General features: G+C 42.9%; 1 protein-coding gene across 1 annotated transcript; it reads right to left on the bottom strand.

The window, feature by feature from the left end:
* Window positions 1-12,619: 12,619 nt before the first annotated feature.
* LOC136467186 (CLP protease regulatory subunit CLPX1, mitochondrial-like) lies at window positions 12,620-20,024 on the bottom strand. The gene is made up of 15 exons (XM_066465778.1): window positions 19,156-20,024; window positions 17,538-17,599; window positions 17,297-17,397; window positions 17,084-17,167; window positions 16,518-16,564; window positions 16,332-16,406; window positions 16,186-16,263; window positions 15,201-15,257; window positions 14,172-14,242; window positions 13,979-14,078; window positions 13,803-13,907; window positions 13,573-13,635; window positions 13,372-13,494; window positions 13,117-13,260; window positions 12,620-12,993 (listed from the first exon to the last, which is right to left on the bottom strand). The coding sequence occupies exons 1-15, from the start codon at window positions 19,891-19,893 to the stop codon at window positions 12,931-12,933; spliced, it is 1,911 nt and encodes a 636-aa protein (XP_066321875.1). The 5' UTR covers window positions 19,894-20,024; the 3' UTR covers window positions 12,620-12,930.
* Between the last annotated feature and the right edge of the window lie 6,951 nt (window positions 20,025-26,975).

The following is a 26,975-nucleotide window of genomic DNA, read 5'->3' as shown; positions in this document are numbered from 1 at the left end:
GGGAGGTTGATCAACATAGACTAGTTCATTAATGAAGCCATTTAAAATTGCACTTTTCACATCCATTTGATAAAGTTTTATTTCATGATGTGATGCATATGCAAGGAGGATACGGATGGCTTCTAATCTTGCAACCGGGGTAAAGGTCTCTCCAAAATCCAAACCTTCAACTTGAGAGAACCCCTTTGCAACTAGTCTTGCCTTGTTCCTCACAACAACACCTTGATCATCTTGCTTGTTTCGGAACACCCACTTTGTTCCAATGACTCTTGCTCCTTTTGGCCGCTCTTCAAGAGTCCAAACTTCATTGTGGGTGAAGTTGTTCAACTCTTCATGCATGGCATTTATCCAATCCAGATGTTGAAGAGCTTCTTCTACCTTAGTAGGCTCAAAGCAAGAGATAAAAGAGTGATGAGCAATAAATGAAGCAAGTTTTTGAGATCGAGTCATTATACCCTTTGATGGACTCCCTACGATGAGATCTTGTGGATGATCTTGAAGTAGGGGTGTATTTCTTCTATTGACCACTTGAGGGGGAGGTTGTGGAGCATCAACATCTTGTGCTTATACCACCATTTGTTCATGGGAGACATGAGTATCTTCATTTTCTACTCTCCCATCTTTTTCATCATCTTGTGGCACACTTGATGAAGAAGGTGGATCAATCACTTATACATCATCTTCATCATCTTTAGGCTTGATGTCTCCAATCAGAATGTTCTTTATAGCCTCCCTCAATGGTTCATCACCTACATCATCAAGATTCTCATGTGCTCCTTGGGAGCTGTTAGATTCATCAAATTCCACATCATATGTTTCTTCAACCAAGCCGGTGGCATGATTAAATACTCTATATGCTTTGGACTTTGATGAGTAACCAACAAGAAAACCAATATCACAACATCTTTGAAACTTCCCTAGGTGTTGCTGCTTCTTGTAGATGTAGCATTTGCAACCAAACACCCTAAAGAAGGAGACGTCTGGCTTCTTCCCATTGAGTAACTCATAAGGTGTCTTGCCAAGGAACTTTTGAAGGAATAGGCGGTTGGATGCATAGCATGCGGTGTTGATTGCTTCCGCCATAGAGCTTTGGGGGTGTTGTACTCATCAAGCATTGTTCTTGCAAGAGTGATCAATGTCTAGTTCTTCCTCTCAACTACACTATTTTGTTGAGGAGTATATGTTGCGGAGACTTTATGTTTGATTCCAACTTCATCACAATAAGCTTCTATGTTTGTGTTGTCAAATTCTTTTTCATTATCACTTCTTATCTTCTTGAGCTTCACTTCAAATTCATTTTGTGCTCTTTTGGCAAACTTCTTGAAGCAAGATGCAACTTCAGATTTGTCATGAAGGAAGAATACCCATGTATACCTTGAATAGTCATCAACAATCACAAGACAATAAAGATTTCCTCCTAAACTCTTGGATGTTGTTGGTCCAAATAAATCCATATGAAGGAGTTCTAGCACTACTGCGGTTGACATGAAAGCTTTTGTTGGATGGGTATTTGCAACTTGCTTGTCGGCTTGACATGCACTACAAAGCTTGTCCTTCTCAAACTTCACATCCTTCAACCCTCTCACCAAATCATTCTTCATAAGCTTCTTGAGTGAGCTCATCCCAACATGAGCAAGTCTTCTATGCCATAGCCACCCAAGTGTTGTTTTGGTGAATAGGCATATCTTCAAGTTTGCATCTTTGGAGGTGAAGTCCACTAGATATAGGTTGTTGTATCTAAACCCTTTGAATATCACATGATCATCATCCTTCTTGGATACAACAACCTCCTTCTCAGTAAACAAGCATTGGAAGCAACATATAGCATATTTGAGATGGAATGATGATTTGATATTGCCACTTTGTCTAATCCTTTGACCTTGCCCTTTGAGTTATCTCCAAATGTGATTCTTTCTTACCCATCTACTTCTTCATCTAGTGAGGTGAACATACGAGGATCACCGATCATATATTGTGTGCAACCACTATTAATAACCCAATGACTTCCATCGGTCTTGTAGTTTACCTACACACAAGAGATTAAGCTTTAGAAACCTAAACTTGTTGAGGGCCCTTCACCTTCTCAACAAGTGACTTTGCAACCCAAATTTTCTTAGGCCTATTCTTATTTGGAGGTCCTAAGAACATCACTTTTATTTTTCCACTAGAATCCTTTCTAAGCATGTAGTGAGCATTGAAGGCAAAGGGTCTAGCATGCTTGGGCAAGGGTTGTGGTGGTGGAGTTTGGCACTCATGAGCAAAGTGGCCTTCTTGTCCACACTCAAAGCATCTCTTTGGCTTTGGCTTTGGCTTTGATTGTTGTTGTTGAGCTTGAGCCTTCTTCTCTTTGTTTGCCATGTACCCAATGCCACTTCTATCCATCTTCATGATGGTGTTCATTAGAAGCTCACTTTGAAGATATTTGCCTCTAATGAACTTGCTTAATCCAATCTTGAGATGCTCTTTTTCCAACTTGAACTTCTTGTTCTCTTCCTTGAGTGCATCACTATTTTTATCTTCCTTGAGTGCAACATTGTTTCTCTCTTCCTTGAGTTTCTTGTTTTCTTCTTTTAGCTTCTCATTCTCAAGAATCAAGTCACCATCATGATCAAGATTTTCTAGCACAATGGTGTTGTGGATTTTGAACTCTTCAAACTCTTTCTTTAGCTTTTCATTGTCATGCTTGAGCTTGACATACTCATCATAGTCATTGCACTCAACCACTTGCTTGCCTTTGCCACTAGATCCTTGCTCAATTCTCTCATCAATTAAATCATCACATGATGTAGCTATATCAATCTTAATAGCATCGTTAGTAGCATTATGTGGCTCATTGGGTAAAAATTCTTAAGCAATAACAAGGTTGTCATGATTAATCTTGAGAGTAGTATATTCATCTTTTAGCTTGTTATGGCTAGTGATAAGCTCTTTGTGCATCCACTCAAGTTTATCATGTTTATCTTTAAGCTCTTTCTTAGAAGATTTGAGCTCCTTGAGTTTGGATGATATAGCATCATTTGCTTCTCTAAGCTCAACACTAGCCTTTTCGGCTATCTCACATTTAGCAAAAAGAGAATCATTCTTAATCTCAAGCTTTTCATTTTTAGCTCTAGTCTTTATAATGATCTTAGTGTATTTCTTTAGCAATTTAGCAAGATCATCATAAGTAGGTGACTCATATTCATCATCATCGCTATCACTATCACTATCATCATTATGAGCATGATCATCACCACTACTATCATCATCATGTGATACACCTTTGGCCATGAGGCATAGGTGTGTAGAGGATGATGGCGATGGTGGCGGTGAAGATGATGAGTCAATAGCAATGGCGGCCACCTTCTCATTGTCACTATCATCATCGGATGATCCACTAGATGAATCAATGTCCATGAGCCAATCACCAACGATGTAAGCCTTTCCACTCTTCTTCTTCTTGTGGAAATCCATCTTCTTGCCATCTCTCTTCTTGTATGGCTTGTTCTTTTTCTTCTCATCTTCATCTTCATTGCTTGAGTCATCTTTCTTGCCCTTGTTCTTGTTCTTGAACTTGTCTTTCTTGGGCTTTGTGCATTGGTGAGCTAGATGACCAAGTTCTCCACAATTGTAGCAATCCATCTCGGAGATTGGCTTCCTTCTAGAGCTAGTGAAGAACTTCTTCTTGCCATCAAACTTGATGCCACTCTTGTTAAGCTTCTTTAGCATCTTGGCGGTCTTCTTCACCATGAGAGCAAGACTTTCATCATCATCTTCATCCTCACTTGAGCTCTCATACTCAAGTCTTGCTTTGCCCTTCTCTTGGCTAGCTTTGAATGCTAAGTCCTTATCTTTCTTTTTGGTAGAGGATGAGCCATCTTGTGGCGTGATGTGCGTGTACATCTCATGAGCATTGATCTTCCCCAAGATTTGTGTCGGTGTAGCGGTGGAAAGATCACCTTGATGTAGCACGGTCACAATATGCCCATATTTGTCAATGGGGAGGACACTTAAGATCTTTCTTACAACATCGGATGGTTGCATTTGAGTGAGTCCAAGCCCATTGACTTCCTCTACAAGAACATTCAAACGTGAATACATTTCATTAGCACATTCCTTAGGAAGCATTTCAAAAGAGTTGAGCTTTTTCATGACAAAATGATAGCGTTCCTCATGCTCACTCTTAGTTCCCTCATGGAGCGCATAAACGTCCGACCATAGTGCATGGGCATCTTTGTGGTTCCTCACCCGATTGAACACATCTTTGCAAAGGCCTCTAAAGATGGTATTTCGAGCCTTTGCATTCCACTTCTCGTAATTCACCTCATCGCCTGTAGGTTAGTAGCATCCCGAGGTTTTGGGAAGCCTTGTGAGGTGGCTCTAAGTATACCAACATCTAGAGCCTCTAGATACGCCTCCATGTGAATTTTCTAATAAGAAAAGTCATCTTCCTCAAAGATAGGAGGAGGTCCATCCCCGTGAGAGATCTTGCTCAAGGCGGTTAAGCCTAAATACGTGAGCATGAGGCTCCGATACCAATTGAAAGGATCAAGATACCCAAGAGGGGGTGAATTGGGCTAATTCTAAATTTCTTTACAATAATTAAATCCTATGGTTAGCCTCATTAACCCCTCATGCCTAGATAGTGTTTCTAATTGTTCTACCGCACAAAAGACTTGCAACCTAAGTTTCAATCCTACTCTAGCATGGCAATTCTATGAATATAAAGACAAGAATTGAATTGCACAAAGTAAATGCTCAAAGTAAATAGAGAAGGAGGAACACGGCGATGTTTTGCTGAGGTATCAGAGAGTCGCCACTCCCCACTAGTCCTTGTTGGAGCACCCGTGCAAGGGTGTAGCTCCCCCTTAATCCGCGCAAGGATTAAGTGCTCTCTACGGGTTGATTCTTCGATACTCCGTCGTGGTGAATCACCCATAACCGCTCACAACTTGAGTTGGGTCACCCACAAGCTCCGCTGGGTGATCACCGAACTCCCAATCACCACCAAGCCATCTAGGTGATGGCGATCACCAAGAGTAACAAGCACGAACTCTCACTTGACCATGACAAGCCTAATGAGAAGGTGGATGCACACTTTACTACTCTTGATCTTCACTAATGAGGGCTCTCTTTGGGATTCTCAAATCTCAATCACCTCACTAGGACCTTGCTCTTCTTGGCACTCTCTAAGGTGTTTCTCAGTTGTTGGAATGAGCAAAAGTACCCCCACACATGAGCGGAGGTTGTATTTATAACACCGGCTGAAAAACAAACCGTTATGTGCCTCTGCGGGGTGACCGGATGCTCCGGTCACGTTGACCAAACGCACCGATCAGTATACCCTGAGCTCCAGTGGTTATGAGTTGATCGGATGCTGGCAGCGTCCGATCAACACTAACCGAACGTGTCCGATCATGTTTTCCCCTCAATGGAACCTTACTGATGTCGACCGGACGCTGGACCTCCAGAGTCCGATCACTTGCTGAGCAGCGTTCGGTTAGTAGCCAGAACCTGGTCAGCGTCCGGTCAGTATTGACCGAACACGTTCGATCAGAATTCTCCCTCTTTGAGACCTTACATGAGTCGACCGGACGCTAGACCATAACGTCCGGTACCATGACCTCGCAGTGTCCGGTTATTTCCAGACGATTTCACCTTGGTCAAATGAACTGACCGGACCCTGAGCTAGCGTCCGGTCACACCGGAGCCAGCGTCCGGTCAGTATTTGACCCTCCATTCACTTCCAACTCTCGAACATATGTGAATGAAGTTTGCTCCATTGGATCAAAGGGCTGTTGTGGAGCTACCTAGTCCTAGTTTTAACAAGTGTGCACCACACCTAACTCACTAGACTCACCTAGGTTAAGCTACCCGTTCATACCCCCTTAATAGTACGACCAAAGGAAAAACAAAGTCCTAAACTACTCTAAGTATCTCTCCAATTCCAATCGACACTTAGAACTAGTCCATCCTTAACCTTGTTGTCCATCCTTTGAAAACCGAAACAATTTCCATCGTAGGGGCATGATAACTTTGATTGCCCAATCGATCTCCATTACCGTGACCTAACTCAATTGTTTCTGCAAAACACATGTTAGTCACAGTAATCATGTATTGTCATTAATCACCGAAACCCAACTAGGGGCCTAGATGCTTTCAACCTGATCATGTGTTTATGTGGACTTGTGGATAAACTTGTTGCCACCCTATTGCTAAAATGATGACTCATTAAAAGCTAATCGCAGTTAACCAGTGTCAGCCTTTTGAGCCTCATGAACCACATGTTATATTTGTTGAGTACGACATTTACTTACGCTTGCTTTACTTTTTAAATCTTTGGAAAAATCTCGGATGGAGTAGTTAGGCTTGTGATCAACCAGTCAGTTGTCCCTGTGGATTGGAGTCTTCACCCGAAGATCAGAGTTGTCTTTTTATTGTTTGCTGCCTAAGGTTATATCATTTATACTAAGTACGTTATATATTGAGCATTGTCTTTTGATATTACCCTTATTTGTAGCTATACGTGATATTTGACTTTCTAGGCTCACATATGGTACGTATCTGGTTTTGTTCTTCAAACCGGGTGCTACATGTTAGCCTGAATAATGGCTAAGCGAGATTATTTACCGTTGATCATTTAGGATAACATCCATGCTAGGTTGGAGATATGGGACAAAGTTGGGCTAAATTGGACATATGAAAAAAACATATTTGAAAATTACACAGATATTATTACTACTCCATGGCGAAGTTAGAACAAAATTGAGGATTGTGTGTGTGCGCGCTACTTTGCCATAAGTATATATTCCCTCGGTTCTACAAAGAGTATCATTCTTACTTCCTAATAAATCAAATATTTTTAACTTTGACAAAATAAATAATAAAAAAAATTATGATGCATAATTAGTATCATTAAATGAATCGCTAAATATATTTTTATAATAATCTTATTTGGAGATATAAATGTTGACTTAGTCGAATTTAAGAAAGTTTGGTCAGCACAAATCCCATAGCAAATTTTTTTGGGACTGAGGAAATATAGTTATGCATATAATTTCATACAATGTTTTCTTAACAAGCATGTATATAGTTTAAATGCAAGCTATTATCTTGTAGCCACGCACAATGAAAATGATGCGAGAGTTTATAAGAAAAAAGAAACACACTTATAATATTATACTATTCTGATGATGGAGTGAAAGAAAAGTTCAACCTAGTAAAAAGGGACCAAATAATTTAGGCCAAGTTTGAATGTTATAGTTAAAAAACAGTATTAAAATGCAACAGTATTCAAAATCAAATGCGTGTAAACAATGATAATTTCAAACTAAGTAAGTCAAAGCATTGATTATTATAACTAAATTAACAAATAAAATGATTGAAAAAAAAATGCAGATAAGGATAGCATGCGATGATGCGATGAGCAGCGGAGTCCACAATAGATTCATTCTCTGCTTGTCAGCCTGCTGTTATTGAGCTTGGGAGGTGCATGTGTTTCAGCCGAGAGGGGGTGCATTGCCAGAAATTTGTGACAGTTAGCTCTAAAAAAAATTTAGCCATGGGTGCATGTGCACCCATTATGATCTTGGTAGCTTTGCCCCTGATGGGAACATAGGCTTTCGGATTACCATAAAAGGGCTAATGTGGCCTTGACGAGAGCAAAGCATGTTAAGTTGTTAACCATTGTTCCGTTTTCATCTCATTTAAATGCCTCCCCTGTAGGAACTGCCTTTGGATCCTTGGACATGAAGAAACTCCATGAAAAGTAATTCCATATGGCATGGTTTAGTCCAATGCATGAAGAATCGTCTTTGTTGTTTTAGTGCTCGTGCTCACGTTATAATTGAGGAAGCAATAGAGGCGGTTGTTGACGTTACAATCAAGAAAACAACAGAGACTGCAGTAAAGCAGACATTATAATTGAGGATGAAGATGTTAAAATTAAGGCTCTCGAAGAGTTGAATGGACTTCAACCATAGATGGTGCGTATATGGTCAAATTTTAGACTTTATCACTAAATCTGTATTTTGAGAGGGGGGCATATGCACCCACAGGTACATATGTAGCTTCGCCCCTACGAGCAAGAGGACCTATACACCAGTGTTTATGAAGAGACTGCTTTTGCAGCAATAAATGGATCAATTGGGAAGAAATAATCAAACATTCTAAAGAGTTAAAAGATGTTGAAAAAAATGTCTTCAGATTGGTCTTCATATATTAATGTCTAAACAACAGGACTGCCATGAAGAGACGATTAGATAGTTCTTCTCCACATTCTATGTATCTCTTACAAGATTTTCAGCATAAATGTTGATTAACAAATAAAGAGAAAGATCACACTTTAGAATGAAAATTATAAGCAAAGTCTATTGTTGCTTTTCCATCTACTTTTCGCCAAGATATCCAGAGCGACCACCTCCAAAAATTTGCTCGCCAACCGGATCATCTTCCTAGCGTCCTCATGCTACAGGAACGCTCCAAACCACAGCCAATACGTTCCCTAAAGGTAGCATGCAAAAAGGAAGTATATTATTTTTTCTCAAAAACAATATCATTACGTGAACACCAAAATGCCCAAATAAGAGTTGTACCTCCACGAAAATATTTTTTCTCTCCTTCTCTGGCTATGCCCGTTAGCCAATTCCCCAGCGTATGGGTATAACCCGATAGCTATATGAATTATGTTCCAGATTGTCTTAACATGTTGACAAGCAAAAAAAACAAATGCTTAATTGTTTCATTGCAATTACAGAAGCAACACTTTTGGCTACCCTTCCAATTTCTTTTGGCTAAATTATCCTTTGTTAAAGGTTAAGTTGGAGATATGGGACAAAGTTGGGCTAAATTGGAAATATACTGATATTATTACTACTTGGATAAAGTACAATGTGTTCAACAAATAAAACGTAGAATTTGACATTTGAAAACTTTTGCAATGACGTTGAAGTAAGAGCATGCATCCGTGACTAATAATGGAGGTTCGAAACAAAATTCAAAAGTCTCAGAACGAAAAGCATGTGACCATAGAAACAGAGCTCTCCACACACTTGAAAAAGAAAAAGAGGAGCCATCTGTCGTTCGCTCCAAGCGAATGACTGACTCTAATATGGCGGAGCCACAGGGTATGCCGGGTATGCACCAGCATACCTGCAAAACCGGCGGCAAATAGTATATATATACTATATAATATAGTGTATATGTTGTATTTATAAAAAAAAAGAAAAATGAAAAAGCATACCTGGACACCATCGCTTGATGACTGGAGGCCCATGTAACACAGCCCACTCGGCAAGTGAACCCATACGGTATGCGCGCTCTGAGTCTCTAACTCTGTACATGACGTTTCAGTTTCCTAATTTGAGTACGGAGCCACGGAGGAACACATCGCCTGCGCCTGACGCCCTGACCGAGTGAGTCGAGTCAGTGCCGCCCTCCTGGCCCCTTGTGCCTGCCGGCTGCCGCCCTCCGCCCTACTCTGAATTAGAGGATCGCCGTCTATTTCTCACACGTCTCGTCTGCAATATTTACAGTAATTTAATCTTTGCTCTTGAGGTTTTTATAGAAAATTATTGTTTAGCCTTTTGAATGATTGTCTAGTCACTTTCGTTGAGCGAGATATTTTTTTTAAAGTTGATGAAAATGATATAGTCGAGACATTCATGTCCCTTTGTAAACGTCGAATAAACCGATGAGAAAAATAACATTGTAAGTCTCTGATACTCTTTTATGCTTATATTTGAACTATTTATATTGTATTTAGTAGATGATTTGAATCTAATCCTTGAATTTATCGAATCATATTGTAAAATTTACAATTATTACCAAATTGCTAAAATGGATTTACCAAATTGTATATGAAATTTTTTTAGCGGCGTACCCTAAACTAAAATTCTAGATTCGCCACTTGGATTTGCGCAATCCAACATAACATGCATCCCTATGTTTTATATACTGACTACATAGTCTATGAATAGCCAACACGTGCATAATAGATTCTGAACCTGCTCGGCACCATCTTCTTCCCCAATTCCACCTCTCTCGGGAAGTCGGGATACGGCTCAAGGCTTCCTCCAACGCCACGGCTGTCTCTTCAAGCTCACTTCATGCTTCGCAAAATTGAATAGAGTTCTCCTTATCTCTTCAGCTTTTTTGCTTCTTCATTTGTTCTAGATCCCATTTAGTCAGTCTTTGGGTAGGCTTCGAATTCTCCTGGTGATCCCATTTATTTGGTCGGGTCACTTTGGACAAGTCTGCACAACTCTGGCTCCAAATGTCAACCTCTGCCGCCCCTCCATCCTTGCTGAAATGCTGACTGAATTTTTCGCCTCTCCTTCCTCTTCCTCTGCGTTGCCCGAAACTGCATGCATGTGCCTTCTTCTCGCCCGCCGGTCAGCTTCACATGCGTCTCCGAGGGAGCAATCTCTCCTACTTTTGGGTGGATGAAAACACCGAAATCCAGCGGAGGCAACCATCTCGGTTCGCTAAGCCGTATCGTTAACGACACCACCGCAAATTCGCGTGCATCGTACGTACGTATGGTTGCTGTTACCATTTCGACTTCGGACATGCATGGGATATTGGGATAGAAGCAGCCCCCGAGCTATGATCTTGTGCATCGTTACGATAAATAGTGGGGGCAGGCCACCGACCTTCCCGTTGTCGCCTCGTCTTGCCCTTCGTACTCTCTTCTCAGCTTCCTGTGCTGTGCGGCGATCTCCACCATGTGCACCGTAGCTCCTTCCGTCCTTCCCACCCTCGCCGGCGCAGACATGATGATGAAGAGGACGACGATGGCCACGCACGCGGAGGTCGCTCCTGCCTCCCTGCGCTGGTGCGACTATGGCGTGGACGATGACGCCGACATCGACGCGTTGCTTCGGGACATACACGCCGCCGTGCGCCCTCGCACCCCCGCTGCTGCGGACCTGCCGATGCCGCCTCAGCAGTTTCTTGCGCGGTCTCGGCGACACAGCTATCACTATGACTACGAGGACAGCGACTTCCAGGCCGTCCTCCACGGTATTCGGAGCGTTCGCATCCCGGCCGCCGGCTTTGCTTCGGTGCCGAACCCCCTGGATGCTTCTGAAGCCAGCCGCTATTTCTTGCCTCCCCTATCCATGCTGATTGCCATGCATTGACTGACCTGTACAAACACGCTGCTCTGCTGCTGCTAATACGAGTAGATGGTACAAACGATTTCCGGCTAGACCCTGGCTGGGTAGCACTATCAGCTACTCTAGGAGTGTTCTGATCTGATCTTTTTGTAGTATATCCTAATGGAAAAAGTCTACTCCACCCCCTCAACTATGGAAGGTGGTCTACATAACCCCCTCAACTATGAAACCGTCTGTTTTACCCCCTGAACTTTCCAAAACCGTCTAATTTACCCCCTGGGCGGTTTTTCAGCGGCGGTTTTGCTACAGCACTGTAGCTGTAGCAAACCCGATGTCATTGTAGCAGGCCCGCTATTACTGTAGCAAAACCGCCGCTGAAAACCGCCCAAGGGGTAGAATAGACGGTTTTGGAAAGTTCAGGGGTAAAACAGACGGTTTCGTAGTTGAGGGGGTTATGTAGACCACCTTCCATAGTTGAGGGGGTGGAGTAGACTTTTTCCTATATCTAATTAAGGCAATGGATCGTTAATGGATCTCAGTGTTGTAGTATTTGTTTGTTTCAGTTTGTATTGTTCATATGTACATGTGCATGCATCTGAATGGATTGTTGGAACTCAGTTTAAAATCATGGTGTCTTTGTTACTTGCAAGTTATTGTGATCTTTACTATTTGATTTGGTCTGATTTGTTAATTCCTGGATTCAAGGTGATTGCTAGACGTCAGCAGGTACTGTAGGTGTATTCTTCCATTCTTTTTCCAGAGCCTTACTTGATGGACGGAAATCGGTCCTCCATTATCCGTCAACTTGGAAGAGTGCAGTAGAACGTAGATGGGGGGATGGATGCACCCCATAGCAGATGGTAAAACCTTTTCAGGGAATTGTTAGTCCACCCGATCATACATCTTGCAAAGGTCCAGAGTGATTTTCATATCACACCTTTTATATGTCATGATTATTTTCTTTTTATTTTCCTATAAGATTCAAATGAGTTTTATACCACATGATTTTGCAAGCTACATTGATCTCATAGAAGATTTGATCAAGGTGACATGTTATGAAACGATGCCTCTCTAATTGACGTCTTTTCCTAGAGATGATCTCATCCATTGATTCAAAGATTGCGATTAGGATTGGACGAATATTTTGTCACCAAAGGGGCATGCCCTTTGAGCATGCAGTTGTGAACAGTTGCCACCTATTCGGAGAGGGTGTCTTGCGAATAGATGCCTGTCCAAGACAACTAGTCACTTGTATAAGATCAATGAGAATGTTTAGTTATTCCAAAAAAAAATGACAAGTTTTTAGTTCTTCCAATCCTTTGTTCAGTTTACATTTTCATTACTAACAACTCATTTCTAAACCCTTAGTGCAAACAGTAGTTTCTTTTAACACAACAGTACAAAGTTAATATATAAGTTTTAAGAAACTACATTTAGATATCTTGAAGTAACTAAAATCCTCTGTTCAAGCAACGCCAGGACAACGTTATGAAATACAGTTTCAAAAAGAAATTAGACCACAATTTTGCAACTCCATGCCCTCTTCCACCTCTTCCATTTCTTTGTTTCAAGTTTTAACATAGATCCAGCAGCTATTACAACTCATGGCATTGCATCTTTTATAAGTGACGGTATCTACATGAACCTGCTCGACTACACTCTTCCAAATCCTGCTGCAAATCATGCAAGGCGTGAGCGCGGCAGGGCAACGTGTGCCGGGGCTCAAAAGAACAATGGACGCTGCACATATTGTTTCATTTACAAGGCTACTACTTACATGGATACAACTGGGATTAGATTTTACAGGTTACACTAGTGCGGTCAGAACCAGAAATCACATGCCAATGGCTCGTTCAGCTTCTCCATCCATTTCGCTTGCCACTCCATCTCCCGACACCTGTCACAATTATCATATTACTGTTGTTTTGGCAGCAAATGGTATAGATCTAAAGATAATGGGATCTTTCTGCATCAAGTAGCGAACAAGTATGCCAAGGTCACTGGATTTAGTAAGCCTTACCTTTATCTGGGATAGATATTGATCCAAAGCACCATCACCATAAAGAATCTTAGCTCCGCAACCAGGTTGGTCCACTGATCCTACTGCATCTTCATCTACAACCACTGCATCAATTCGCTTCTCCCCAGATTTTGCATCTGGAATCTGTAAGGAAGCAAATCAATTGTAAGTTGTAACAACAATTAGTATGCCAACTCCATAGACTTTACAGGTTAGGTGAATAGAAAGAGAATACAAAATCATCATGCAACAAACCTCATACATAGAATCCATGAGAATAGTCTCAAGGATAGTTCTTAAACCCCGTGCACCAGTATTTTTTGACATTGCCTTTTTGGCAATTATTCTAAGTGCACCATCTGTAAAGTGAAGCTTAACCTGAAACCCAATGTTGAGCCAAGTTGAGACACTAGGGAGATACTAATTTCTGCATGTTTCCATGGTAAGCATACTCACATTGTTCATGCTAAACAATTTCTTGAATTGTTTACCCAGGGCATTCTTTGGCTCAGTGAGAACCTAGCAGAATAAAATTGTATCAGTACTGTGTGAGAAGTTCTCTAATAAGTAATAATCATATTGAAATATAAGTGCATGCTTCTCTAAACAAGGTAGCAGCATAAGCGTGCATTACTAGACAGACCAGGATGTTAGGAAAGACAAAATACAGTAGATACACGTGATACCTGAACAAGCTGGTCCTCATTTAGAGCGGCCAGGCTCACAAGGATAGGGAAGCGTCCAATAAATTCTGGGATTAGTCCAAAAGCTATTAGATCACCACTCTCAACCTGAAAAAGGAGGGACATTGAAACACCTCTAGGACAGAAAGTTATCTAATCAATAGTAGAATACTACTGACCGATTCCAACAAGGATGATGTCACTTGAGCACTTGAAATGCCACCAGCCCTCATGTTTGCACGAACTGGTGCGCCAAAGCCAATAGAAGAATCCTGCCGTCTATTTTTTGTGTAAAAGAAAAGCCAAAAAACCTTAGATGAAGACTCAGAGGAGACACCAGACAGCAGATTACAATGAGTTAATGAACAGTACCTCTCTGATATAGTTTTCTCCAAATCCACGAAAGCACCACCACATATAAAAAGAATATCTTTGGTATCTATCTGCATGTGCAAATGCCATTATACGATTGGAATTAAGGAACTAACCAATGTTTGTGACAAAAGTCCAAAACACAGGTCAAGACTTAACAGGCAGCGTGGAAATTTCTATCCCTTTTTCCTCTCTTTTTTTTTTTTGGTGTGTGTGTGTGGGGGTGGGGGGGGGGGGGTACTGTGCATTAGGCCAGACATTTGCACCACAGAGCTGTTTGGCATTTTTCTGAATAAGCAGCTTACTGCTGAAAAATATATTTAGCTTTTTATGCTTTTACAACAACAAAAAATGACTACTACCGCTGTTTCTTATAAAAGTCCATGTCCACCCATATGCACAGACATATGAAGCATAAAATCTAAGAAAATTATTTTGTCAAAAAAAATCCTAAGAACCTGATCAACGGGTTGGATCGTGCATGCCCCTGTCAAGTGGTGTACTACAACTAGTTGGCAACTTTTATAATTTATTAGTGCAGCATTAACACTGGGGTCCAAGACTTATTTGATTCACTAAACTCTTGATCTTCTTACTGGGATAATGGAGTTAACATCCTCCCCGTGTCCATCAGACCATCAATGTAAGGCAAACTTTGGCAGGGAAAGTCAAAATTTGTAAGTTTTGAAAAACAATTAGTCGAATTATATGTGTATTTAGTGTACAAACAAAAGATGCACCAATATATACTCCCAACGTCGACCAATGCAAGTCGTATTTTGTTCTGGAAAGTCAGAGTTGACAAATTTTGACAAACAATTAATTAAATTATATGCATGTCAGTTGCATCAACACTTCAACAGGTTAATTGTCATACTACACCAAAGATTATGTTGATTTTCTAGCAATTGACAATGCGATGGAAGAGAAATCACTGGACAAAATCTATTTTTGATCACTTTTTCCTTTTAACATTTCTTGTGGAGTAGAAATGTAGAACATCATCATAAATAAGCTTGCAAACGTTACCTGTATATTATCACCACGAGGATGCTTCCTTGCTCCTTTCTCAGGAACGTTGACTATCTAAGCATGCCAGAATTTCAAAAGGAAAAATAAATAATACATTTATATAGAGATATGAAGCAAATCATATTTTTTGTTATGCCCCAATGAAGACAAACTGGTAGATAATCAAGATGGTGTGCCACCCATATCTTTTGGCTAAGTCACAGTTTGGATCACACAAACAACATTATAGGCAGGCTTATTTGAGGTTTTTCGAGGATTTGATCTTGCATCATGATTATAATTAACAATTGCACCGCTTCATGAATCAAAGACATGCAAAGGTCAACTGATTGAACACAAAGTGAACTGATCCTTTCAAATGTAACTGCATACCCAATGTAACATTGTAACTACATAATACCTGGTGCATCACATCAGACATGTTGTGAATCCATAAAAGTTGATATAACAAGAGAAACTCCAGATTTTTTTTTGGTAATATATAGCACAGGACATACTAGCACTAGGTAACAGCAATTCAACTACCACTACAAATTTCAATTCAAATGCAGATACTATTTGTCGCTGTGTGTTTCATTTGACCAAGGAAATAATCTACACCCTCCAATTCGAAATAGTTGTTTTAGTCCCCTTAATTTTCATTAAAAACAAAATACATGTCATCCTAGAACTTCTAGGCACCTTTTGCTCTTTGCTTCCTTTCTTACCCTTGATAACTAAATGCTATCACCCTCACAAATACATTATAACATCTCTTTCCAGTGTAGCATAAATGAAGGGTAACAAGGTCATTTGATCCATTTTCTTAATCACTGTGCACAACTCTATAACAAGCAATCGGATTGTATACAACTATACATAAATACAATAATCTCGGATTACACACAGACATGTAAATTCGGTTCGATTACAACTCAGTATGTCAACAGCCAAAAGAAACACGAGTGAACCAGGCCATTGGGAGGTCAATACTGTGCCTTACCGTGCCTTCCAGCATTTTCAGCAATGCCTGCTGAACACCTTCACCAGATACGTCTCTGCTGATGTTAAGACTTTCAGCCTGCATGCCAGATCACAAACTAATGAATGCCCACACCAGGAGGGAAAATCCAAGCCAATATGTCATACCTTTTTTGTGATCTTATCAACTTCATCTATGTACACCATCCCTTGCTGTGCTGCTTGCACATTAAAATCTGCCACCTAGTTAATGACAACATAGAACAGCTCACTCTCAAAGGCAAGATATTACAACAGTTCACAGTTCAACTTGTTTCACTGCACGTGTGCAAGTCAAAAGGCAATAAGGCATACCGTGAGTAACTTGTATAATATAGATTCTACATCCTCTCCTACATACCCTGCCTGCAATAAGTGGAAAATTTAATCCTTAGTGCTGAAACCAAGTGGATAGAATTGGGGAAAGGAATCTAACAGAGACCATATGTGCAATAGCAAAACACAAGATATGATCTTTTTTTATCATTTAATTAAATGTCTTGGTAAGAACTACTAGATATCTGAACTAGGACTAGGAGTGCAAACACTCAACGATGAGATAGAATAGTGTGATAGGTACTGCAAAATCAGTACCTACATTTATGCAGAATTCGTTAATAGAATACTTCTTGCTAACATAGTTTAGATGGTTTCTAAGCTGTTCGGCTGCACTTATATTAAGCGGCTGCTGCTGCTTATTGTACTGTATAAACAGTAATTTGTGAGAGGAGGAGGAGCAGCCGCAGCCAGCTGCGGCTTAAAATAAGCACAGCCGAATCACGCCATCATTGATGAATGCCTGCAATACTCTCTATAGAATGATGTTTGTTGTGTGCTTAACCAATATGCACTTCTCTCTAGAGGACAATGTTAGTAAATACTTGCCTGGGTCAATGTCGTTGCATCAGCAATTACAAATGGTACATTCACAAAACGAGCTAATGTCTTTGCAAGTAAAGTTTTACCTGTGAAAGAAATGAACCATCAAAATAAAATACTGCTGAGTGCCCATCCTTTTTACAGAAATTTAGTTGATCCAATATAGTAGTCAGAGCTGACATAAATCCAACTTTAAATGGTTGTAAATGCCTTACCAGAGCCAGTAGGTCCCATTAACAGCACATTGCTTTTCTCTAGTTCCACATTGTCGTCGTCATCAGCTTCCCCATCAAAACCACCCAAATCTGCTCCAGACCTACTTGTTTAGCTTATATATATATACCACATAATTAGTCACTGAAAGATATTTATGAATTCTAGTTTCTACAGGTGCAGGAATGAATATCATCCATTATTTGTAGAAACGACAAATTGACACAGCAAAGTGAAACTGACCCCGTTTGTAAAGATTGATGGTATATCCGTTTATAGTGGTTGTAAACTGCAACAGATAGCACCTGGAGGTTTACAAGGATACATCAGTACTGAGACAAAGCAGCATAGATTATCATGAGAACTGGAATAAAAAAATATCTATGGAGAAACTTTCACAACTCGTGGCTAATATATCCCAATTAAAAGGTACAAAGAAACTTATTCTTTTACTTGAACACACAGGTGAGCTGTGCGTCATTGTATTAGAGATAAAAAAAAGAAAAAAAAGTCCCACACTGAACTCATAGAGCCAAAGGTCAGGCAGAAAACACACACAGACAACATATGCCAACGCACACTAAAGTAGAAAAGTCCTCTACTTAGGATCTAGATCAGATGACAATTCAGACAGGACAGAAAATAAGATTATTCATCATTGTTTCAAAGTGTTAAGGGGCTCCCATTTTTACAATAAACGGAATGAGTAATAGAAACCATATCACAGCAGTCAGAGCTGAAGGGACTAACGAAGTGGAAACCACAGTGGGGCAAGTGCATTTCTTTGATTCTATTACAAACTTTATAGCACAGTCCGTTCCCAAATAACCATTTCAACCAAAACCAGCATTCTATATATATTTCTTTTTCTCTAATTTAGAAAACATTTTTCATTGCAATTATATCCACTAGCCTTTAAATAGTCTATAATCCCAACTCTAAACAAGAATTGAGTTGGAGAAAACTCTCATTTTGTTGAAACAGTAAACAATCAAGCTCAGCTGTGTTGAAAACTTAAAGTCCCTCAATCAAGTGAAGAAGTGAGACGGGGAGATCTAGTTTTCTAAAAAAAGAACTCTAAAAGTCCCTCCAGTGAAGAATTGGAGTCATCAGAGGCTTTAGCACATTTTGCATGAGCTAACCGCATCAGGATTAGGGATGAAAACGGACGGAAACGGGCGGAAAAGCTCCTCTCCCATTTCCGTTTCTATATTTTTAGCGGAAATGGGATCGGGTTCGGGAAAAAAAGAAATTAAAAACGGATGGGATATACGGAAATACGGAAACAGACAAATACGGACGGAGAGCCGGAAAAATAAGTTAGAATAACGTGATCAAATATTCTTGAGTATACATGAACAAAATCACAAAATAATATACACGTACGAAATTATCAGTCCAATATTCACTAGTATACCATGTGTTAACATGCATAATTTGTGATTAGTAGGTTATGAACCTATCAATTTCTAGACATATCTCACATAGATTGAAAACGGGATGAAAAACGGAATAAATACGGGTCAATTCTAGATAAAAACAGGATCTCGCGGAAATGGACGGAAAATCCCCTTTCCCGTTTCCGTAAATACAAAAACGGCATCCCACAGATACGAAAACGGCCGGAAGAAAGTAGAAAACGGAACGGGTCGAAACGGGATTTTTTTCGTCCGTTTTCAACCTTAATCAGGATGCCCAGCCTGTTCGCTTGTTCGTAAACGATCGTAAATTTCCAGCCGGGAACCGTCCAGCCGGAAACCGTGTTTTTCTCTCGCACCAAACCAGCCAGCAGTAAATAATCCACGATCGTTTACGGCCTCCCGAACAGGCGCTACCAACATGAATAGAGTATTCATTTCACCTTCTTGGCTCTGTCCTGCCCAATCACATACTTGTCGAGCCCCTTACAAATCTCCTTGGGCGTGGGCAAATCCCTGCCGAGATTGGAACCACCCCAGCCCTCCTTCCCCGCACCTTCGTCGCCAGCGCCACCTCCCCCGCCGCCGCCGCTGCCAGCGACGCGGACGACGTTAAGGTTGGGGTGGAACGGCGGGCCGGGCGGGACGTGCACGGCGACGCCGCCGCCATCCCCGTCGTCGCGCGACGAGGAGCTGGCCCTGATAGCCTCCCAGAAGATGGGGTCCCTGGCCCTAGCGGCGGGGTGGTCGAGGAGGTCGGCCCGGACGCGGCCGATCTCAACGAAGGTGCCCTGGAGCGGCGCGAGGACGTGCGGGCGGAAGAAGTAGGCGCTGCGGCAGTTGGGGCAGAGGTTCAGCGCCTGGTAGCCGGCGGCGGCGGTGGCGCCCGCGGTCGTCGGAGGGGGGGCCCGGTGGGAGAAGAGGATGTCCATGTGCTTGGAGCAGCGCGGGCAGTGGGCCTCCGCGCGGATGCGGCGCGGCTCGGGCTCGTCGGTGGAGGAGGAGGAGGAGGAGCTGCCCCCGGAGCCCGAGGAGGACTCCCACTTGCGCCGCTCCTGGAGGAGCCGGTGCGGCGGCGGGGCGACCGCGCCGGCGGCCGGGGAGCACTCGGCCGCGGTGAGGGTGGAGGCGGCGCGCGTGGCGGCGCCGGCGAGGCGACGCCACCGGAGGAGGCCGGACATGGTGGTGGCTGGTGGGTGCGGATGGATTGGGACTTTCGGAGAGTCCAGAGGCGGAGAGGAGAGAGAGAGAGATCTGCGTTGGGATTTTTGCTGGGTGTGGGTAGCGAATTCTGAGGTTGTTTTCCCGTCTGGTGCTTGTGCCGTGCAGCGTGCTCGTCGAATTTTTGCGTGGGGGGTGGAGAGACGTGACGGCGGGTCACTGGAACCTCGGGATCGGATAAGGGAGGCTGCTGCTGCGGCACCGTTCGATTCTGCCAATCCACTGCCTCGTGATTCGTGTAGCTCTCTCTTCGTTTCGCTTTACACCCTCTAGTTTTAGGGGTGTTTGGTTCCTACAGGAAAATTTTAGTTCATGTCCTATCGGATGTTTGGACACATGCATGAAGTATTAAATATAGACGAAAAAAATAACTAATTGCATAGATTGTGGCTAATTTGCGAGATGAATTTTTTAAGCCTAATTAGTCCATGATTTGACAATGTGGTGCTACAGTAAATATATGCTAATGGCGGATTAATTAGGCTTAATAAATTCGCCTCGTAAATTAGTCTCTATCTATGTAATTAGTTTTATAATTAACTCATATTTAATTCTCCTAAATAGCATCCGAACGTCTGATGTGACATGGACTAAAATTTAGTCCATGGAACCAAACACCCCCTTATTTTCCATGCTTTATCAAATGAGGTAACTTTGTTATCATGGCCTTGTTTAGTTACCCCAAAATTCAAACTTCGGCACTTTAAAAAAAAAGATTCTCCATCACATTAAATTTGCGGTACATGCATGGAGTACTAAATATTGACGAAATCAAAAACTAATTACACAGTTTGGTTGTACTTTGCGAGACAAACGTTTTGAGCCTAATTAGTCAACAATTGGACAATTATTACCAAATACAAAGGAAATGCTACATAGTGCTACAGTGATTCCGACGACACCAACTTCTAAACGCGGCCCAGGTGATTAAGGGCACCACCAATACAAGCATATACTACTAGTAGTCTCATCAAAAAATTACATAATACGTATATGTTGAAATTTTGGAACTATTAAACACACAATGAAAGCCACATCTTTTGTACTATGGCCTTGTTTAGTTCCTAACCAAATTTTTAAAAAGTGCTATAGTAAGCATCACATCAAATCTTACGATACGTGCATGGAGTATTAAATGTAGACGAAAAAAACTAATTGCACAGTTTTGTGAGAAATCACAAGACAAACGTTTTAAGTCTAATTAGTTTATAATTGAACACTAATTAGTAAGTAAAAACGAAAATACTACCGTACCGTAGCTAAATTCTTAAATTTCACGGAACTAATTCATTTCATGTTCTCTTTCCTGTCTAAAGCCTTTTGCCTATTTCTCTCACATACGGAGTACGGCATTACGGCACGCAGGCTTGCTTTTTGCAGCTAAGCCACTGCACCTTCCCCAAGACTATCTGACAGGTCTGCAAGCAACAATCGCAGTTGAGTTGGCACTAGTGGTAGGCGGGTAGAGATGGAGCCACAAACCACGTTCGGGCGTTGGGCACCCCCTAAGCTTGCCGTATTACTTTATAAAAAGAGTAAAGTGCACCAGCGATTTCTAAACTCGTGTTATTGTGTCGTCTCGGTCCCTAAGGTTAAGGAACGATCGTTTAGACATTCAAACCTGTTCGGTGTCAAAATAGTCTAGATCCACAATTAGATGCTGACGTGGCACACTGGCATATGGACCCCACCTGTCATATCCATCTTCTTCCTCTGTTCTCACGTGGCTATGGTGCCTATGTGCAGGTCCGTTCGCAGACGTCGACATGCTGCTCTCCGCCGCGAGCTGGCACCACCTCCCACCTGCACGCGAGGCCGGTGGCAACTCCGCTGGCCCGGCGCAGCAGCCCCCACGCACGCCCTCGCCGGCGGTGGCGTGGCACTGCGGCAGCTCCCGTGCGCACTCGCCGGGGCTGGCGCGGCACGTCTGGCTCGGCGCGGCCGTCCGTTTGCTCACCTCCTCGCACCCAAGAATGATGTCTACGAGCTCGGGCCGCCGCCGCCGTCGACCGGCTCCACCATCAGCAGCAGCTCTCATCCCCGACGTCGTCCAAGCAGCGATATCGGTCGCCCGCAGCCAGGGGCACGCCGGCGCCGTCCATGTTTGTTGTGCCGAGCCTAGTTACGGCCAGGGAGGAGAACCGCAGGGATGAGGGGATCCATTGGTGTACCGGCAGCCGTCACCAGTCGAGTTGGAGGAGGGGGCTGGCTTGAGCCTGTACAACGGGCCGTTCCGGCGCTTCCGTGCGTCGATCACTAATATCACTGCTTGGACGACGTCGGGGATGAGAGCTGCTGCTGATGGTGGAGCCGGTCGACGGCGGCGGCGGCCCGAGCTCGTAGACATCATTCTTGGGTGCGAGGAGGTGAGCAAGCGGACGGTCGCGCCGAGCCAGCCGTGTCGCGCCGTCCGTGAGCTGCCGCGCCAGCCCCGGTGAGTGCGCATGGGAGCTACCGCAGTGCCACACCACCGCCGGCGAGGGCGTGCGTGGGGGCTGCTGCGCCGGGCCAGCTGAGTTGCCACCGGCCTCGCGTGCGGGTGGGAGGTGGTGCCAGCTCGCGGCGGAGAGCAGCATGTCGACGTCTGCGAACGGACCTGCACATAGGCACCATAGCCACGTGAGAACAGAGGAAGAAGATGGATATGACAGGTGGGGCCCATATGTCAGTGTGCCTCGTTAGCATCTAATTGCAGATCTAGACCCATTTAGACTATTTTGACACCAAACAGAGTTTGAGTGCCTAAACTGTAACTCTAGGACCGAGATGACATACTGGCGAGCAACAGCAATGTATATGGGTGAACCAGTCCATAGGACTGGGTCCCACAGCAGGTGGCAATAGCTATTTCACACGGCACAATGTATCTGGCTCATCTGTCCATAGGAGTGGGGCCCACGATGAAATAAAATTCTCGGTCCTCGACCTCCCGTTTCCTTCGCGTGAGTTGCTGGAGAGCTCCGTTCGCCGCCGCCGCCTCCGTCACCTCCATCCCCGATCTTCATATGGGGCGCAGACGCTCGGGATGACGACCTCACCGGGGCGCGGACGCTCGGGACGACGACCTCACCGGGGCACGGACGCCCAGGATGGCGACGATGCCGGGGCGCGGACACCCGGGACAGCGCAGGTCGCCGGGGCGCGGACGCCTGGGACAGCACAGCTCGCCGGGGTGCGGATGCCCGGGACAGCGACCTTGCCGGGCACGGACGTCCTGGACGGCGACCTCGTCGATGGCGGCCTCGCTGGGCGCGCGCGGATACCTGCGGCGGCGACCTCACTGAACACGCCTTCTGGCTTGCCATCGACGATGGATCTGCCGTGCAGGGGGCGGCGGAGCTGTTGGCCAGAACGGAGAGAGAACCGGAGGAACATAGAAATTGATTTTTTATTTCTTATTAGCAGTCCATAAGACTATGGGTAACTTTAGCTATAGACCACTCTATTGCTAAGTCCACAATGTTTTAGGTAGCTGATAGAAAATATTTTAATCCTATAGACTACCCTTATAGCCACATTGTGGTTGCTCTAAGTCTAGAGACAGCTGGTGCTCTTTACTTTTATAAAAAAAAACACTTCTTTCTAGAATCTTTTTTAAGCGCTTCCAAAAGCTTCATAGCGAGACAGCTACGTCCTTTGGGAAAGGGCCAACAAAAACCCTCAGGCCTTCCCCAACGCTAGACGGTGACGTCCGCATCCATACTCCATGTCACGGCGAAGTGTAGCTTGCAGTGTGTCAGTACCTCTTGCAGAAGGATCGATAGCTTCATCTGACGAAAAGGCAAGGGCCTTGTGTAGATCGTAAGTTTTTTCATTTTCTTTTCGTTACATCAAATTTTTAGACATATGTATAGAGTATTAAATATAAATAAAAAAATAACTAATTACACAGTTTGATTATAAATTACGAGACGAATCTTTTAAGCCTAGTTAGGTCTTGAACAATAATTATCAAATACAAATGAAAATACTACAGTGTTAAATACTGATTCCTAACCCCCACTACGGGGGCGCGCGCTGTGGGAACGGGGCATCCAGCATGCAGCACAGTGGCGGAGAGAGAAATGCAGGAAAAAGTGAGCGCGTGTTAATTTCAAAAAAGTGCTACAGTAAACATCACATCGAATCTTACGATACATGCATGGAGTATTAAATGTAGACGAAAAAAACTAATCGCAGTTTGATTGGAAATTGCGATACGAACGTTTTGAGCCTAATTAGTCCATGATTGAATACTATTTACCAAATAAAAACGAAAATGCTACGATAGCCAAATTTCCAACTTTCATCCAACTAAACACACGCTGATTTCAGGGACAGAGAAAGAGGCCAGAGAGGATGGTGGGGACCGATGAGAACGAAGATGCCAGTGTGCCTTGCGTTGAGGAGCTATTAGTTTCAGTAGTAGTTTAACTCAACTTTTTTGTGGGGTTGTTGATGTTGTATGTTGCTGCCCTCACTAAGCCATGGAAGAGGCTCTAGAATTTGTTTGATCAAAGATCCAATTTGGGTATGCCCCTTGAAGTGATCATCAAAACCTTCTACCTACACTTCAGAGAAGCAACAAAGCACATTTATTCTTCGTCGCGGGGATGCTTCTTGAAGCTATCAACACTTATCACCGATAAAGTCCCGAAGAACCCTATAAATTTAGAAGCTAGAAGCAAGATTTGTATGGAATGTGGTTATGGAGAGCCATCTAACCTGCCTACCCAATTCATGCCTAAAATTGTGTAGTTCCAACCAAAGGAATTACCAGTTAAGTAGTACAAGTTTGTGCAGGAGGCATAGTACCACACGGGGAAGACCGACACCAAACTATAGTAATGCAAGCTAGTGTCGCCCGATGCCAATTACAGGTGCCTCCACTAGTCTAGGAGAAGAATCACGATGTTGCACCCGATTAGAGGACTACAAGAGCACTGGGTGAAGCCCATCCACCAAATGAGTCTGATTCCATGCAATGGATATCAATTAGGTTCAGATCAACGTTGTTAGCTTGCCAACACTTCGTAGATCAAGTCTATGGTTCAGAACTGGCAACACATAGAGGATTCTCCGGAGAAAAATAGGTAGATCACCACCCTGGCATTGCCGATGCAATTGAAGTCATCCAAACGCCCATGAACCTAGATGACCAGAGCACATATGGGAGGTGAAGCAATTCCTAGAACCTGCAACCTCGACGTTGAAGTTGGTTACCTGGTCAAGGTATACACAATTGGCTCAACTTGATGAGCCACGATGAATAGCTTGAGCCTTCCATGCAGCATCGATGAACGCTATTCCCCTGTTTGTCTTGTGCGACATGAGTGTAGGTAAATATTATTTCATTCAATATTTTTATTGAGATTTCTAGATTTGGTAAAATTATTGACTCATATTGAGAACTTCAATTATGGTCGATGGGAAGGAATCTCAACAATTGGGATAGTGGGTGACATAGACATTTTTATAAATGAAATACTTATCAAGCATATTTTGGTGTTGTCTTGAGGTCTCTTGGGTTGGGGGACATGTGCTGTCTTGATCGAATGGTTTGGTTTGAATTGTCTTTTTCTTTGGAAAATAGTTTGGATTCATTTGGAATGGTCTCAATCACTATGGGTGTGTTTGGTTAGTGGATGGGGTTTGTGTCGTATATCCTGGCTAAGAGGATGGAGTTGAGTAGAGCCGTATTTCAAAAAAGAAGGTATTTGGTGAGGTTGCATGAATGGATCGGATATAAGAAAACAGATATGATGTTGTTGGTACGAAAATTCGTCTCGTGCCGGGACACACGAGCAAGCCGGAAGGGTCTGCTCGATGGAGCTAGAGATCCGTCTAGCTTCAACGCAGGGATTATCGATCCTGCGCACTCCTCCCGAGACGTGCCAGTTAATTTGACCCTGCAATTGATAAGGAGATAAAGCTAATCAGTAATTTAAGACGAAACATGCCGGTGTTGCCAGACAGTCCCGAATGTGCGGCCCTGAGAGCCGATGTGGAAGAAGATTGACTAAATAGCCAATTCCAGCATGCTCATAAGAATAAACTAGTTGAAGCTTATGGAATTATGGAAGAAAAAATTGGTTATCATTCATGATGAATATCGTTATTTAGATAAATATTTAGTCAATGGCGGTAGGATGTCAACAATAATCAATTTATGCTAAGCCAATGACCACAAGTAACCGAATCCCTTTTTTATATAAAAAAATTTAGCCCATCGTCATTTAACCATTTAATAGAGATAAATCTACGAACATATTAGATCTTATCTATCACTATAACCAATGGGGCATGAGGCAGAATCATGCAGGCCGTAGAAACAGCAATAAATTCGACGGCCCTAACTTATTACTAATATCAGTGGGGCATGAGGCAGAATCATGCAGGCCGTAATACAATAATAAGATCATGGGGCTAACACATCTTTCAACCTATCTTTATTTCAACCTATCTTTACTTCAACGGTGTCATGACGTAAACTGCATATGTGAAAACACTCGATATCGGCTAAAATAGCCGATTCAGGCATAGCGCACAATTAAGGTCATGCCCTATCAGGAACAGACCTACCAAACAACGATCCCCACTCTATGATGCTAACAGTGGGGTGTGAGGCAGAATCACACAGACCGTGATAACGGGCCATAGAACGGTTTTCGTTAGCCAATAGATCTATCCAAGACTAGTCATGCCTTAACCACACACTATGCACGATCAAGATTAACATAAAACAGCCGATAAAACATAACTCATCGTTTAAGGTGCAGATGTAGGGTCGAGATGGCAACTAGAGGGGGGTGAATAGTCATTTCTAAAACTTAATCGCATCGGCTAACCGAGATAAGTGCGGAATTAAAAATATCGGTCTAGCCAAGACTACATCCATCTATGTTCTCTAGCACCTTGCAAAAATCCTAATTAAGCAACAAAGGTGCTGGGCTAACTAGAGCTTACCTAACCAATTCTAGGAGCAAGGTCACATAAACCTATGCCACTAGTATTTCAAGCAATGAGGGAGCTCCTACACATGCTAGTAAGCAAAAGCACAAAG

This window comes from Miscanthus floridulus, chromosome 7, assembly GCF_019320115.1.
Source record: "Miscanthus floridulus cultivar M001 chromosome 7, ASM1932011v1, whole genome shotgun sequence".
NCBI classification, from domain to species: Eukaryota; Viridiplantae; Streptophyta; class Magnoliopsida; order Poales; family Poaceae; genus Miscanthus; species Miscanthus floridulus.
The sequence above is the reverse complement of the archived record's forward strand: the minus strand, read 5'-3'. Positions and strand labels throughout refer to the sequence as shown.